Below are 17975 nucleotides of genomic sequence, written 5' to 3'. Positions count from 1 at the left end.
TTTCTTCCCAACGTTCGCTTCTATGTGCTTTAAGGGCATCTCTCACTGCAGAATTGAGCCTATTTAGGATTCATTTGTCTTGTGGTGTGCAGGTATTGTGAAACCTTTTTCTAGCCTTATTTTTCTCCTTGATCAGGTTCATGATATCTTTTGGCAAGTGGTTGGGCCTGAGGGCAGCGTGGAAGTAGTGACTGCTGTAAAGGCTGTGTTAATTTGTTGGGTCAGGTCTTTAACAGCTGTTTCAATTTCTTCTTTGGATTTTATAAGCGGAACAGGACCAATATATTTCGGAAGTAACTTGGTCAACCTTTCCCATGATATGAATGAGTGTGTGTGTGTGGGGGAGACAGTTTTTCTTGGTTTCCCAAATGTAGCAGTATTGGATTGTGATCAGATGAAAGATCATTTAGTGCCATTAAACTGTACTGGAGTCTCACATTCTGCAGTATGACTATATCGAAGACATCAGCTGTGCCATACATATTATGATGGATAGGTTCAGTGGGACTTGTCACGACCGTGTTGTTGGATCCTGTATAGTTAGCAAGTGTGTGGCCATTTTTATTGGTAGTTTGACTGTTCCAGGCAGATGCTTGATGTTTAAGTCACCGACAATGATGACAGGCTCTCTGATGCCCAACATGGCGTCCAAATCCGAGGACAGTAGTGATTTTAATGGAGGATTGTATGATGCATAGATTTTTAGTCTACCAGCCGAGCTTGTGAGAACCTCTACACCTGTACTCTCTAGATTAGTAGTAGGTGATGACTAATGTAATTCTTGATTAAAATGGCAGCGCCGCCACCTCTGTGGGTCAGCCTGTCAGTTCTGTACAGATGATATCCTCTGATTTTGGGGTTGTCCGATGATCTCATATGCATTTCACTTATCAAAACTACATCTGGCTGATGTTTTTGGGTGAACTCTTGGAGCTCCAAGACCTTATTTCTGAGACCGTTTGCGTTCCACGCAATAATCTGCAGTGAGTCTGGATTTACTTTATTCCTGTTCATGAGTGAGCGCTGTGAGATGGTTTGTGTATCCTTTAGGAATCTTTTAGAAGAGGATGGTATAGGTTTGGATCTGCTGAAGTCTAGTAGCATATTTGCCAGGGAAGAGGTGATGATAGCTGTCAAGTTTCTGTGTGGTACTAGCTGATCCTGTTCATGAGTTCTCTGTTTAGAACTTACTACATCCGTATATGTTGCTGCTGAGTTGTTGTTCTTTTAAAGGCCTCTAACTGCAGCAGATGGGGTTCTGACAATTTTTGCTAGTTTTTGAGAGGCTGTGAAGCTGAGGCCTCTGACATAGATCTACTTGTGGGGGGTGTCTGTCTGTCTCCGCTTTTCTATTTTTTTGGGGGGGGGGTTGAATGCATCCCCTGCAGTTGGCTGTGTGTGTGTGTGTGGGCCACCGCAGTTGGCACATTTAGCCGGGGCGGTTTTTGGCTTTGTGCAGATATTGGTTGGATAGCTGTCCCCACATTTTAGACATTTAAACTCAGCCTTGTACATTTCCTGGGCATGGCCACATTTTTGACATCTGTGGCACTGACCTGTTGAAGCCCTTTTCCTTAAGGGTTCTGAGCTGATTTTCAGTCCACAGATGGACATCAGGTCATATATATGTTTGTAAGCTTGACTAATCTCAATTAATACTAGTAGCATCAGAGTCTTGTCTTTTTTGGTCATTCTGCTGACCTTGATGGGTGGTAGGTCCTGATGGTGTACATCAACAGCCACTTCTTCTGTGGATATGTCTTAAGATGCTTTTCTGAGCACTACCTTCAAATTTTTCTCTGAGCCAAGTGAGAAGGTGAATTGAATATTGAATGCCTCTGTAATTCATTTCTCCTGTGAGTTTTTGGTAGTCCATCACTGTGGTGGGCTGAATCTTGATGCTGTCAGTGATGTTGTTTTTTGGTAGTTATAAGAGATCTGTAGATTGGACATGGTAGCCCTTAGAGACATCCATCTTTGTTTTTCGTGCAGTATAATTGGAGGTATCTTTTCTCTAGTGGAGGCAGAAGAGTCCGGAACGGGACCGTCTTCTTCCATTCCATCCTCTTTTGGTGGTTCGGAGGCTGTGGTTTTGCGCTTCTTGCACGCACGGACCTCCGTGAAGTCTGAGGGGGGGCGGGCAGAGCTCACCATGTTCCGCTCCTCTGCTGGAGCATTGTCGTCATCCTCGTCTTCATCCCCCAACAGAGTATAAATTAAGTTCAGATTTTTTGAGAATCTTTTTCAATATATTTATGCCTAGCTAGTCCTCTGTCCAGTGACTCTACCAGGGCATCAGCATCAACCGTACTCATACCAGGAGAAAGAGGTGCAAAAACACTGTCTAAGATCGAGGGTCCCTGAGTCTGCGTAGATGTCCCGTAGAGCCAATCAGTGGTCTACCCGCAAAGAGAATCTCACAGCTGCAAAAGACTGCAAGCAAAACCAAGCATTGGAAAAACGCACGAAGTAACAAAGTAACAGCAATTTTTAGTTTTATAGTACCCTAATAAAATGGGAAAAGGAGCGTCAAGAACTCACTTGGCCACAGAGTGAAAACCTACCACCCTAAAATAACATACATCCACCAATGGTCCTCATAGTGGGTGGGGCCTACATGTCCATCAGACCTCTTGCATGTTTCATGCAGAGGGGAGACAGTAGGTTTCAAACTGTGTTAATTCCAGTGCAATGTGAGTTTCCCAAAAAACCTTATATAAAATTCAATCAGGTACAGCTTAAAACAACATGTCCGATCACATCAAAAGTCAATAGCAAATCCACCGTTCTAGGTGCTACTGCGAAGTTAAGGCCTTTATCAAGTAATGCGAGTTCACCGTTATTCAATGTGCGACTTGATAAATTGATCACATGACTATTGCTTGCAGGTGGTTGGTTGCTCCTTGTCTCATTTGTTGTTCACTGTTGGAGTTGTTTACCAGAGAAGAGATATCCTGATTGGTTGGATTTCATATGATTGGCATTCAAATTTCGGCATTGTTTAAAAGATGAAATTTGGCCTTAAGTTTTTCTTTATTATTTTCTAGAATATATTTAGCCAAATTGTCAGTGATTCTTACAAGCACATTCAAAATATCTGGATTCATATACTTGTGAAATTCTGATTAACCACCCTAATCTCAACAATAATGGTGGCATAAAAATTCCAAGAATTTGGATGGCACATATTCAGCCTACTTAGTATCGCATACTTTAGGACTTTAAGCAATTTTCAGCTTTTAATGGAAACTATTCCATATGTTGGATCGTACTTCCTTGTTTTTGATCTGCCATCTTGTTTCAACTCTGTTCTTAAACAAGTAATAAGTTGCTGGTTGATTACTAATTTAAATATAGAGAAATTTATATTTTTAGACTGCACCACTCTATATTTAGATTAGTCTAATGAAATGTAATGAAACCAAACATCAACTAATTTTATATCAATAATATTTCCTACGTAGACCGAGTTTATCTCTTATTTTTGAAGCTCAGGCTAGGTCCGATAATTTCATGAACGGTGCAGTAAAGGAGATTCAGGCAAACACAATTTTAAAATCATCAAAACAAAACCTTTAATTCTGGGTTATATATTATACATATAAATTCAATTCTGAGAACAAGATAATATAAATGTCTTAGCTTAACTGGTCACAATATCTTACAGATTCAGTCTATGGGCATTCTGCTATCAGACTTATAGCTTTCACAATATTAAAATAACTTTTAATAGAGTTCAACATCACAAAATCTCTTAGTAACAAATTTCACTATTATCACACAGTCAGTAAAGTCTCAATACATTAATGGTGGCAACAACTGCTTCATGAGTATACACTTTCATACTTCATACTCCGGCTGATTTCAGCAAAAAACGTTATGGTTAATGTGGGGAATAACAGGAGGAATTACACATATATCTCTGCATTGAAGTAACATAAAATTGGACAGTTCTTACCGGATAAATCCTTTGCTCATCAATTTCACTATAGGCACACTTTATTTACTTAGCACATTATGGCAACACTATTTAGAATAAATCTTCTCAATGATAACCGAACTATTAATGGTTGCACTTCACGTGTATAGACGTACTTGGATAAAGGAAAATGCTCATTCCTTGTTTAACACTATTCGACCAATTTCAGCTCTCTGTTAAAGTTCCATGAAACTAATGGAACATATAGTAATTCTTAAACTTCTAGAATTATTCTCAGTTGCCTATTACTTTCCCGGTCCTCAAATAGTTCAATTACAGCACTAAAGTTCTAGACACAGCAATCCTTTGCATTCACTTTACTGCCTCTAGTATTCTCCTTGTCTCTGTCTGTGCTATACTCAATGCTCTTGTGTCCCAGAATGGTCAGTTCTGAAAAGGAGAAGAGCCACGGTTTTCTCCGCTCTCAGTTTATATACCTCCCTTCTTTTTCACGCTCTCTTATGTCAATTCCTTCTCTGCAGTTGAATTCCATGCACGTGCTAGCTCTTTCTCACCCGTCTCCATAGTAACAAAGAAAATAAAATAAAACAGAAATATTGCATAACATTATACCTTTACATACTGGTAGTGATAAATAAAAAATCAAAATATTATAATTCACATAAGGCATATTAAACTTATATATACAATTCCTCATAATATTAAATTAGGAATAATCAAAATAAACAGAATAATATTTCAATACAAGGTCCTATCATTGCTAACACATATTTTAGATTAATTAATAAAATTTAATAAATAAACGCAAGGCAATTACATGAATAACAATTTACAATCATGGGATTAATATCAAATAATTTTTACAAGTATAGCTTTTGGTATGGTGGATTAAGTTGGATTCTGTAAGGAATATTAATAATTTAAATTTCTCCTTAATCAGCATCCAACACATACCAATTGGTTGAAATGTATATGTATAATCACATAGTTTTTTTTTTTTTTTTAATCATCATCATCAAATTCCTGCCATGTACAGGATATGATAGTACTACATGAAAAATTTACATCATTACTAACTTCCTATCAACAATTTTCCTCCAAATCAGTCTGTTACTTGTCAAGACTGCAACATTACCAGATCTTATATTTCTATCGTCTAAGGCAGTGCTTCCCAAACTTCTGGATGTCAGGGCCCCCTTTACAAAAATTAAAATATTTCACGGCCCCCCTCAAACAAAAATTGTAATAGAGAGATATGTTATTATAATAATATTTATTGTATTTATATTCAATACAAAACATACACAGCGAATATTGCAAAAATCAAATGCATATATTACATTTTTTGCCTCTTACCATTTGGTTCTGAAGATGATGCGGGCTGTTCTGGTAAAATATGAAATACTGTCTTTTTTTTGAGTCTGTTTCTGCTTCTTCTGATTGTTCGTGGGAATTTTTTTTAATTTTTTATCAGCCACTTATCCATCTCAGGGATAAATTTTTTAACGTAGAATAGATCAAATAATATCACCACTTACTGATACTGGCACACCACAGACTGATAACATGAAATTAGTGAATATTACCTGAACAAGGCAATCCCCAGACCAGGAACATTTTTCTCTTTTATTAAGCGAAATGCAAAACAGACAGCAAAGGCAGGTTATTAAAACGTGCATATGATTGGTACGGTATTAACAAAAGATCACGCAACCGAAAGATAAAAGTATAGCTGACAATTGAGTTGAAATGCTAACTCTCTTCAACCGAATTCCATATGTGAAACTGCCACAACATTCATTATATATATATATATATATATATATATTACTTAGTTTTAACACTTTTACGAATTTTAACACGTTCGGTTGAATTTTATTGCTGCCTTGGGAAATCGAACTCGCACACATCTAATTAATAACAATAGTTTTTAGTTAGATATTGTGTTTGCCCATTCAACATATGGTTTTGTTTCAGTCTATACAGCATAGTTTCTGTATGAGGGGACATGTGATTCATTAATTAGTGTTTTTATCCCAGTTGTCTCTAATTGCACTATTTGTTGAGAAATATATTACACAGACTCCTCATACCTTATTCACTGGATAATAAAAGTACTTGTTTTTATTGCCTCTGCAGTATAGTGGCTGTTAGGGAGGGCATGTTGTTTACCACTGCAAGTGAGTTAATATCTCCCCACATGAACTTGTTTAAGCTTTTTTTCATGTGTTAAGTATATGCGAAACTTTTATTGGTAACAGAAAACTAGCTCGGATGACAGTGATAATATAAAACGAGATGATATGTATATAAAGTCAGTATCAACAGTCCCTGATTACAAACGCGTGATGAAAGAGACAGGAAGATTTGGAGCTTCCCTAGAGAGCATTCGAAGTAAATACAATTAACCACCGCTTTGAAATGAAACATATGAATAAGCAATATTTACTAATATTCATTAAGTGCCGAAATACGCAGGAAGCAAAGTTTGTGAACCAACACCAATGTGTAAATTTTTCCATTAAAATATAAAAAATAACAAAAAAGAAATAATAAATAATAAAAGTTAAATACGTTTCTTTTAAAATAAAAAAAATCTACTTAGTCTTAAAACATTTTAAATTTGTTTTCATTTTTTCACGGCCTCCCTCAACAAAACCTACGGCCCCCAGTTTAGGAAGTGCTGGTCTAAGGCACTTTGTACCGTATCAATCCACCTATATCTTGGTCTTCCTCTGGGTCGTTTTCCTGCCAACTTAGCAGAGAACACTTGTTTTGCTAATCTTTCCTCGCCCATTTTGTTTAAGTGACCATACCACCTGAGATTAGCTCTGCTAATGCATTCCTGGATGCTGACAATGTCAAGTTCTTTCGTAATATTCTCGTTTGCCATATGTTCATGCCTCTAATCTTTCTCAGGACTCTCATATCTGCATCTCTAGTCTTTGGTCAAGTGTTTTACTTCTGACCCAGCTCTCAGATCCATAAGTTAAAACTGTTTTGACTGTCTTGTATACAGCTAATTTAGTGTTCTGACTAATTTCTCTCTTATTCCATATGAATTTATTCAATTGACTTCCTACCATACCAACTTTGTTGATTCTGTTGTCTATTTCCATACTTAATTTACCATCTTCAGTAAAAATCGTGCCTAAGTGGCCGACATGTTTTACTTGTTCCACAGGTTCCCCATTCACAACACAGTTGACATTTTCAATGATTCTGCCTATTTCATTGTCTTTGTCTTTTTATTGCTGACCTTCATACCATATCTATTACAACAGCTATTCAATTTAGTCAGAGAATCTTGCAGACTTGTAGTGGATTTATTTAGAAGTATAACATCATCCGCATAAAGCAAAGAGCTGACATTAACATCTCCAATTTTCATCTCAGGTTTAATACCACTTTCCTTCATAATGTGATCCATATAGATAATGAATAACAGAGGGGATAATGTACATCCTTGTCTCACACCAGATTTAACATTAAACCATCTTCCTGTACTTCCTTCAATTCTAACTGCTGACTTACAACTCAAATAAAGACCAAGTATTGCTTGATATAATGCCCCATGGACGCCATATAACTGTAGCGTATTAACTAGCTTCTCTCTTGGCACCTTGTCATATGCCTTTTCCAAATCGACAAAACTTAAATACAGATCTTTGTTATATTCCCATGATTTCTCCACTGTTTGTCGTAAAGTGAAGATCTGATCCTGACAGCCTCTATTTGACCTTAATATAGCTTGTTCTTCACCAAGCTTTTCTTCCACAATTCTTCTCAACTGTTTCTCAAGTATACTTGCATATATTTTACCAGGAACTCTGAATAAAGATATACCTCTGTAATTCTCACATTCAGTTTTATTTCCCTTTTTATATATGGGTACTATGAGAGCTCTACTCCAATCATTGGGAATTCGTCCCTCTGTCTAGGCATTCTGAACTATGCAGTGCAGCCACTGTAAGACTTTTATACCACCATACTTCAGCATTTCTGGTCGAATATCATCTACTCCTGCTGCCTTTCCACATTTCAAGCCTTTGATGGCTTTTTCTACTTCAAGTATGGATATGTATTCCTGACTGCATGCCTGGTCAGTGTTTTTTTTATCACTGTGCTGTCATCACTGCTTGTTTCATTTAGCAAATTTTCAAAGTAATTACTCCATACTTCAAGGATATCTTTTTCTCCCGTTTTCATTTCACCTTTGTCATCTCTAACTCCCTTTACAGCACTCTTTCCTCCATTCCTAAGCTTCTTCAACAACCTCCAGAATATTTTGCCACCTTCTTGATATTTATTTTCTATGTTCTTGCCAGAGTCCTCCCATGACTTTTGTTTAGCTAGTTTTACACACTGTTTAGCTTTCTTACATTTGTCTCTGTATTCTCTAAGAGCACAAGCTGACTTATTTGCCACGAACTTTTGATATGCTTTCTTCTTTTCCTTCACTGCCTCTTTAACTTCCTGTGTCCACCATGGAGTTCTAATTTTTCTATCCTTGCAGGCAACTTCACCACAAGCCTCTCTAGCTGAATCAATCAGGGTTTTCTTCAAGGCTTGCCACTGAATCTCTAAGGTTTGGTTCCTGTTCTTAAACTCTCATTTTTCCTTCAATAATCTTTGTATATTTTAGTCTACAGTTCACATCTGAGAGCTGCTCAACTTTTATTCGCTTTAAAACTTTCTTGCATGTTATTCTTTTCAATATGAAATTCAATTTTATCCTGCTCAAGACTAAATAGTGATCACTTCCAATTTCAAATCCTCTGTACACTCTGGTGTCCTGCACAAGGGTGAAAACATCATTATCAACAATAACATAGTCAATGAGACTTTTCTTATTCCTTGCCTCTTCTCTCCATGTGAATTTGTGCACATTTTTATGTTGGAACATGTTGTTAGTAATAACCAGTCCATGTCCTGAGCAGAAATCCAACAGGTATTTGCCATTATTATTAGTTTTGCTCTTTTCTCCAAATTTTCCCAAAACATTTTTGTATGTCTCACAATCACTTCCTGCTCTGCTATGTAGATCCCCAACAAGGACCAGGTTTTCCTTTTTCATTGTGTCAGTAGCTTTCTCTAGACCCTCAAAAAATTCCTCCACTTTTACCTTAGTAGAACCTTCTGTGGGACCATAGGCACAAATAAGTCTCGTTGTCCAGTTCCCCATTCTGATATTTGCCCAAATCACTCTACTTGACACTGCCTGCCATTCAAGAAGAGGAGCCTCGTATTTTGTGTTGAATACTATGGCTACTCCTTCTTTTCCTTGATTGTCATTGCCTGAATATAACATTTTGTATTTATTGCTCAGAAAGATCTAACCAGTTTTTGTCTTTTTTGTTTCAGTCACCCCTATTATGTCGATCTGGTACTTATCTAATTCCTCAGCTAGCTCCATTTCTTTGCCATTCAGGCTTCTTATGTTGATAGTACCGATCTTTAACTCTGGTGATGTTGAGTTGGGGGTGTGTTTTCAGATTTGTTCCAGTAGCTGACCTTTCGCTGTTCGGCCTGGTTCCCTGGCGAAAACAACGGGGGCCTTGTTTAACCGGACGACACCCCAGCCGGCATGAAATTTTGTCATATTGTATCATCATTTTTTATTTTGGTTTAACCAACAGGAATACAATTTGGTCAGCTAAATCCCAAATTGCCAGCCCATCCTTGTTCGTTCAGTATCCAGGTAGATACCCATCAGGGTGCACCACGAGAAGGTGAGGATTGGACATTAGGTCAGAAGCCGTGTCTGTTCTCCACATTCCTTTAAAGGCTATGTGGAGGTCTCCTCTCAGTTATAGTGCTTTGACCCTTAAGCACCCCCTTTTTTTTTTTAATATATATATATATATATATATATATAAACACGTTGTTCTCCAGCCCAATTTAATTTTGTAACCTAATAGATAATAATAATAATAATAATAGGACTCTAGCTTTGATGTAGTAAAGGTTTTTTTTTTTTCTCACCAGAGGTCAGGCCAATGATTATTGTAACAGTTGGTCAGTAACTTTAGCAAACCATTTAAATTGTAGTGCAGCAACTTGTTTCTTTGTATATATGTGTATGCTCCAGATGATGACTTTGATATGAAGGTCGAAATGTCGAGTGTTCATTTTGATTTATATTATACTAAAGTTTTACTCTAACATGGTAGTTGACTCCATAATTTTCCATAATGGAAGAAAAAAAAAATTAATACCAGTCCAATATTATATTGCACGGCTCTCTTTGAAACAGTTTTCAAGACGGCTTTTAGATATAATTTTACTCATTTATTATATTTATTCTCATTTAAGTAAATACAATCACAACATGCCTGAACATGTTTTTGTAATTAAGTCTATACCCTTATGCAACATTCTTTGATTATTACAGGGCTTTTTCAGTTGTTTGGCTCACAGTAACTATTCCTGACCATTGAGAATGCTTGAATTTCTTACTGGAAATGATAAGGCTTTTCCTTTATTCTTATTTTCACATGGCAACCATTTATTTATTTATTTTAAATAATATATTGGATTTCATAAAACTTGTGTTTCACAAAATCTAGATATTTTATTAGGCCTTGTATCCCAACAGCACGACATTTCATAAAAATTACAATTTCTTTGTAAATAAGAAAGAGAATTTACATTGCCATTGTATACTTCTGTTGCTGTAGCATTACCTCTGTTAGCAAGAATCTTATTACTGAGTTTGTGAAACTATAGCGTTACATTCTAGGAATAATAATAATTATTAATACCAGATCTCTATGGAGTCATAAGACTCATCGTGGGAGGCACACACCGTTACTCACAAAGCCCATGAAACCGTGCTTTAAACTCATTTAATGTATTTGCATTCATCACAATATCAGGCAATGCATTCCACTCACCAACCATTTTTCATGTAAAGAACTTGCTCAGACCCCTCCTTATAGTTCCCAGGTTGTTCTACACCCCTGTCCTACCTCACCCATAGAAAAAACTTTTCTATGAAAAGTTTTTTCCACATTGACTTGGTAACAGCCTTTTACCAATTTAAAAAGTCTATATCTCCTCTCTTCCTTCTATTCACAAGGCATCACAAATTGTATTTTGTGTTCATATCCCACATTCTAAAGACCAGTAATCATCTTAGTTAGTCTTATATGGACCCTTTTTAAAACATCATCATCACCATGAAAGTCAAGAGACCAAATTTGTGCACAGTACTCCATATGAGGTTTTATACAATAGAACAGTAACTTCTTTATTTCTAAACATTGAGGTTCTTGCATCATTGCCATAATCTGATGTCATAATTTATGCAATGTGACCTCTGAACTCGAGATTCCTTGTCCACCACCACCACTCCAAGGTCACTTATCTCCTCAACTTCCTCCAAAATGTCTCTACAAAGTATATACTTTGCATCCTATTGTTGCTTACCATATTTCAAAACCTTACACTTTGCAACATTGAACTGACAGGTCAGTGTTGCCCACTTATATCTATTCAAGTCCTTCTGCAAGGCCACAACATCTGCTTGATTCCTCATCACTCTCTCTCTCCAGTTTTGCTCACATCTGCAAACAGTTGTATATTATCAGTTAATCCTATCCTATATCATTAATATACAAATTAAATCACAATGGTCTCCAAACAGACCTATGTGCCACACCGCTAGTGACTGTCCTTTTCCTAGATACTGCACTCCCATACACAACTTGCTGATATCTGAGAGCATTGCCTATCCATCTGACTAATCTGTCATCCAGTTCATCTGCTCCAATTTACATTCCTTACCTTGTTATAGTACATAAGCAAGTTGGTAAAGCATGACCTCCCTTTAACAAACCCATGCTGACAAGCACAAAGAGTACGGCTGTTATCAACCCACTTTTGTATCCCAGCTCTCACCAACCTCTATGATAGCTTAAATTACAATTCCAGATATACAGATCTGGCCTATAATTTGTAGCCTTAGCTTTATCACCACCTTTGTGAAGTTGAACAATTTTACCTTCCTTCCACTCCTTTGGGACTTGTGCCATTGCAAGACTCTTGTTAAACAGGTAAGCCAAGGCTGATGCTAACATCCTGAAACATTCTTTTAAGACATGTGGTAATATGTTATCAAGTTCTATTACCCTACTGACATTTAGCTTACTTAACTGCCATACCATGAAGTAACTTCATGGCAGGGCAACTCGTATATAGAAGCTAATGACTTCACATTAATTGCCTTGGTATTCCATAATGCAAATAACACATCCTTACAGACATGTATAATGCTATGCATTATGGGAAGTGCCACCATCCAGACTGGTTGAGGTCTCATCAGTGGGAGCCAGACCCAGAGGTGATACCAAGATTAAAGTAATACAGAAGTCTCTTTTATGACACCTTTTGGCTACTTACATATGGAAATATGACTTCTGTATTACTTCAACCTTGGTATCACTTCTGGGTCTGGCTCACTGATGACAACTCAATAAAAGTCGAAACCAGTCTGGATGGTGGCCCTTCCCATAATGTATAGCATTATACATGTCCATAAGGATATGTGCTTTGTGTTATGGGATACCAAGACAATTAATGTGAAGTCATTAGCTTCTATAGTCTTGCACTCGGACAAGTCCCTAGGAGGGCAAGATTGTGCCACTTCATGAAGGAGGTGATCGAACTCAAGCATTAAACTATAGGCCTATCTGTGTGTCAGGTGTTGTGGTTAAGTTGTTGGAGAAGCTTGTGAGAACTAGGATCCAGAGTTGGGTTGACAACAATGGTATCATCTTTGATGGACAGCATGGATTTGCTAACGGGAGGTCATGTTTTAGTAATCTACTTACTTATTACAATAAAGTGACTGCTTCCTTGGACAGAGGAGAAGGATACACAGTGATATACTTGGATTTCGCAAAGGCTTTTGATAAAGTACCTCATGATAAATTGATGTCAAACTGGAGCAGATGGGGTTGGATATTAGATTGGTGCACTGGATTGGAGATTGGCTATCTGATAGGTATCAACAAGTTGTGTATGGGGAGTGATGTCAAGGAAAAGGAAAGTCACTAGCAGAGTGCCTCAGGGATCTGTTTTAGGGCCATTACTGTTTAATTTGTATGTTGTTAACGATGTAAAGATTTGGATGGAGATATTCAGTTGTTTGCAGATGATGCAAAGTTGGGACGAACCATGAAGAGTAGTGAGGATGTTGTGACCTTGCAGAAGACTTGAATAAATTGAGTGATTGGGCACAGAAATGGGGATGCGAGTTCAATGTTGCAAAATGTAAGGTTTTAAAATTTGGAAAACAAAGATGGGATGCAGAATTTATGCTTGGAGGATACATTGTTGGAGATGGAAGAAATAAGAGATCTGGGGTTGATAATGGATAAGGATTTGAAATTTAGGGGACACATAGCCAACATTGTGTAGACAACACAAATGCTTCTGGGAATGATGCAGAGGACACTGACGTGTAGAAGTAGGGAGATTCTTGTTCCGTTGTATAAGGCTTTGAATCTGGGCACAATAGGCCACACATGGACTATCGTGCACAGATTTGGTCACCTGGTTTTCAGAAGGATGAAGAGATGTTGGAAAGGGTCCAAAGGAGACTGACTAAGGTAGTTTCTGACCTCTGGAATGTCGAGTATGAGGAAAGACTGAGGAGATGCAATTTGCAGAGTCTGGTAGACAGGAGGAAGAGGGGAGATATGATAGAGACCTACAAGTTGGTAAGGGGTTGTTATAGGATCAATACTGGAGAAGTTCTACAGAAAATAGTGGAAGATCAGGGGAGAACCAGAGGTCATCCCTGGAAACTGTATAAAGAAGGTGTGAGTAGGGAAGTGAGAGGCAGGTTTTTTTTGTGCAGAGTTGTAAATGATTGGAATGCCTTGCCTGAGAGTGTGGTGTCTGCAGGGAGTTTGAATGTGTTCAAAGCACGGTATGATGAGCTGTGTGTTTGATAAAAGGACCTCCCAGATGAGTCTTTGACTCCATGAGGTCTTGGGTAATAATAATATGAGTTTCCCAGTTATGAAGTTACTTCATGTGCAAACTTTGTTTGCTTACACTTGGATAAAGAATTAAACCAAGAATATAATTTCTTGGCATCTTTAATTTATTCTTTATTATACTTTTTGTTAGGATACTATTGCAATTTTCAATATTTGAAATGGGTCCATTTTTTAATGTATTTTTCTAAATTATATATATATCAGTTATTTTTGTCTTTCCATTCTTATGTTATTGCTATTTTGCTTTGGACTAATCTATGATCCTTGCTTAATCTTACTTTGTTTAGAATATTTGTTTTGTACTATATAATATATATATCATATGATAGTCTACCTTATTTGGACATAATTCTCCTGTCAACATCAGTAGCATTCCCTATCCTTCCTTGTCCTTTTTGTCAGTGTTCCTCAAAAAAACAAAAATGCATGATTAATGTTTAAATTTCAAAATGTTGCATTAGCTTAAATTAATATCGCTTACCTGAAGTCTTCATAACAAACGTGCAGACTATACCATTAAAATCAAAAATTTAGATTAAAAAACAAAAATTCTAACTCCAAATGTTTTTCTTTTTACTTTTGGTGTTACCCACACAAACTGCTTAACTTTTCATTATACTTCCAATTAAAGAAATACTGCACATTGCAACATATTTCTTTAATTTACAGTTTTAAGAGAGCAGTATCAATTTATGCCAGTTGTCCATTTCTAGGTCTCTGTCCAATTAGGAAGATCATTTGTTCACACCAGATGTGCCAATCACTTCTCCCCTCCTATTAAGTGATGACTAATATTCATCCATCCAGAGGAGAACACAAGTAATTGGAAGAGACCAATTATAAAATCTTGACATTCTATCCTGTTCCTCAATGTCAAGATATTATCGTCATTCAACCATGTTTTGTTTATTCCAACAATTTTTGGATGAATAAACTCAGTAGGTGACAGCTGCATTTCTTATAACTAAAAATATATTTTATTTTTGATATTAACATAACTCATCTTAAAAGGCTGTCCAAGAATCATAACTTGAAAGTATTAGCAAAGTTAAGAAGTATATGTTAAAAATTTATGTACATAATGTACATAAGTAAATTAAAATGTTGCACTAAATAATAATATTTCAGAAATCTATGCAGACTGATTAATATTTTTATTGTATTATTTATTTATGGATTTTTTTTTATTTTGCAGTTTTAAAAATGGCAAAGTCAAGACAGAGTGAAAATATAGATTACCAATGTATATCTGATCTCCTGAAGTACAATTCGGAAGAAGTCTTTCTGGAGATTTCTCAGCTTTTACTTCATTGTTGTGATGACTTGATACAAAATACCACAAACTCTAGATATTGTTCTCTTCTGGTAGCAGGTGACATTATACAGAAATTTTTACCAGTCAGTGGTGCTATGGAATGCTTATTTAGTTTAGGTTATAAAGAGGTAATTGTCTCAAAGTACAGCCAATTTTATCTATATGCTATGATAAAAATTAATTAAATATCTTTAATTAATTAAATGAGTGTAATTAAACAATGTATTCAAGGAGAATAGAAAGAGTTGGGACAGTATTGCTAATGATTCAGAATTAAAACTAGGATAGAGATCCCAAATGGTGTTAGGCTGTTTGGTGTGAGCTAGTGGTTTAATGGGACAAAATATAGCTGCATGCTACTATAGAGTACGATTATTTGAAGAGGATGAAACCTCCTAGGCAGGTCAATCCTATGGATGCAAGTAGGACTTTCATTATGGATGATTTCAGTTTTGGGAATATAGACTGGAGACATGGAATTCATAGAGTTATTGAGGGATAACTATCTTAAGTAGTACTTAATGGAAGGAACTCAGGATGCAAGACCATCGAATCTAGGAATAGCATCTTAAAATCTATATAAATGAGGTACCGCTTTTGCTTCCAGATGGAGATAATGATCATTCAATTTTAATCTGGGATATGACAAATCATGTGAGAATTTTGAATAAAAGGGAACATACATGTGGAACTATAAGGCAGTTGATGAGCATGTTAGAATGAGAAGGCAGCATGAAGACAGTGCCTTGGTGAAAAACTGCATGGGAGGAATAAGCAATGTTTGGGAAGTTGTCAAAAGATATCTGAAAGGAGCTTTATCTGACTGCATCCCTAGAGTTAGGAGAATCAATTACAAGGAAATTAAATGGATAAATAAGATTTTAGAGCAAGAACTACATAAAAAGAAAATGTTGTGGATCCAGTACCAAGAGAAAGGTAAAGTTTTTACCTTTCTCTTGGTACTGTCTTCATTCTCATAGTCTGCTTTTTATATACCCTGGAAGGTATATAAAAAGCAGACTATGAGAATGAAGTCATTGTGACGAAGGTAAAATTAGACTCTGAAAAGCAGTTAGCCTTAGCAAAGGAAAATTTGAGAGAAATTTTTTTACCGTGTTGCATGTGGATTGAAGAATGACCATGGAATAGTAACCTTAGTGAACTCAGAAGTGTGAAGCATAATATGCTTTTGAAATTTAGCGATCACTTCAGTAAGATATACATCCCCATTAGCTGTCAGAATGCTGAAGTGGATAAGTTTCAGGTATTAAAGCTATTGCAGGAGCTGGATTTAGACATGGCAGTGGAGGCATATCAATAAGGGTATCGAAAAAATATACTTCTCTGTACTTCTCTTGAGAATCCACTAGTAAGTGGATTCTCAAGAGAAGTACAGGATATTATAACATGATTAATGTTATTTTTCGTCTTCCAATATGGAGAACCTTATATTTTTTCTTCTAAGATAATGCCAGATGCATCAATCCATTTTGACCTTCCTTAACGTCAATATTTAAAAAAAATCAGCGAACACCTTTTTTTATTCCCGTATAGAGAGTAGGCAAGACCGTTTTAGCCCTATCTAACTTTTGGAGACAAAATGGTTACAATTGGGTAACCATTGGGTACCAGTGGTTGCAATCTTCACTGGTACTCAATCAGAGATAGCTGACCCAAGACTATCACTAATTAACCAGCACGCAGTGAAGACGAGGCTCAATTGTGTTAGGGACCACGCCATCTCGTGGTCCCTAACACAATATATTTTATGTCTGAAATAGTGTGGGTTCTGTGGTCGATTTTCTTGAGTTTCCAGGATGAAAAACTCAAGTTTCTGGGAGAAAAACCCTCTTGCCCTTCCTAGAGATTGACTAACTTGGGAACCGGTCGAAAAAAGGCTTAGAAAATTTCCCTCTAGTTGGCGACTAGATTTGAAACCAAGTCTTCCTTCGTGCGGCCAAGCACCATGGTGTGCAAACGCCACATCCACTGAGCTACACAGGCTCCCTTATGTCAATATTTATTTGCTATTTTTGTTTCAAATACAGTGAGCAGCCAAAGTGATACTACTTACCATGATTTTTCTTTAGGAATGCATGAAAACAGAATTATAGCCAGATTCATTTGATCATTAGTGCAAGTCACACTGCTTATGCCATGCCATCAGATAAATATGAAACAGACATGTGCACTCAATGTACCTTTTGCACTCACTAAATTTTGAGCCACTTTTTGTGTATTTATGTATTAGTTAGACATATATTATTTTTGTTTCTAGTTAATAGAGAGAAGGAACAAATCTTCTGTTTCTCATCTGGTCTCATATGATAAAATCAAGTAAAAGAGAAAAAGAGGTGTGATAAAACATTCTGTGGTGATGTGTTATGCATGACACTCTTAGTCAAGAGGCTGCATACCTAGATAGATAGATATGCATTAGTTGTCAACATTTTCATTAGTAAGGACTTTCAGAACATTCAGAAAGCTTCATAAAAGTAAACTAAGGGAGCATTTATTGCTTCTTGAAATAAGATTGCTGATTTGTGAGAAGGTGTGGATCATTTTCTAATCTGAAAATTTTAAAAATGAAGTCAAGGTTGCACATTTGAATTTAAAGCAAGTTTTTTTTTTTTTTGTTAAATTTTTCACATATCTATAAGATAAATCTAACAAATATCATTTTTAGCATAACTACAAGATATATTTAATG

General features: G+C 36.4%; 1 protein-coding gene across 3 annotated transcripts in view; it reads left to right on the top strand.

Annotated features, from left to right (window-relative positions):
- The window catches only part of Pngl (N-glycanase Pngl), a 96975-nt gene that overhangs the window by 19071 nt on the left and 59929 nt on the right, over positions 1-17975 (top strand). For 2 of the 3 annotated variants that reach the window (XM_090407269.1, XM_090407268.1), the window contains exons 1-2: positions 14664-14888; positions 15146-15393. In XM_090407269.1, coding sequence (XP_090263395.1) covers positions 14876-14888; positions 15146-15393 — 261 coding nt within the window. In that variant the 5' untranslated portion in view covers positions 14664-14875. Of the gene's footprint in view, positions 1-14663; positions 14889-15145; positions 15394-17975 lie in introns of those variants that run through there. The other variant, XM_090407270.1, reaches the window with a different exon arrangement.

Source organism: Typopeltis vanoorti, chromosome 17, assembly GCF_054136105.1.
Source record: "Typopeltis vanoorti isolate ZY-2024b chromosome 17, IOZ_Tvanoo_1.0, whole genome shotgun sequence".
NCBI lineage: Eukaryota > Metazoa > Arthropoda > Arachnida > Uropygi > Thelyphonidae > Typopeltis > Typopeltis vanoorti.
This window is presented reverse-complemented; position numbering and strand designations above follow the sequence as displayed.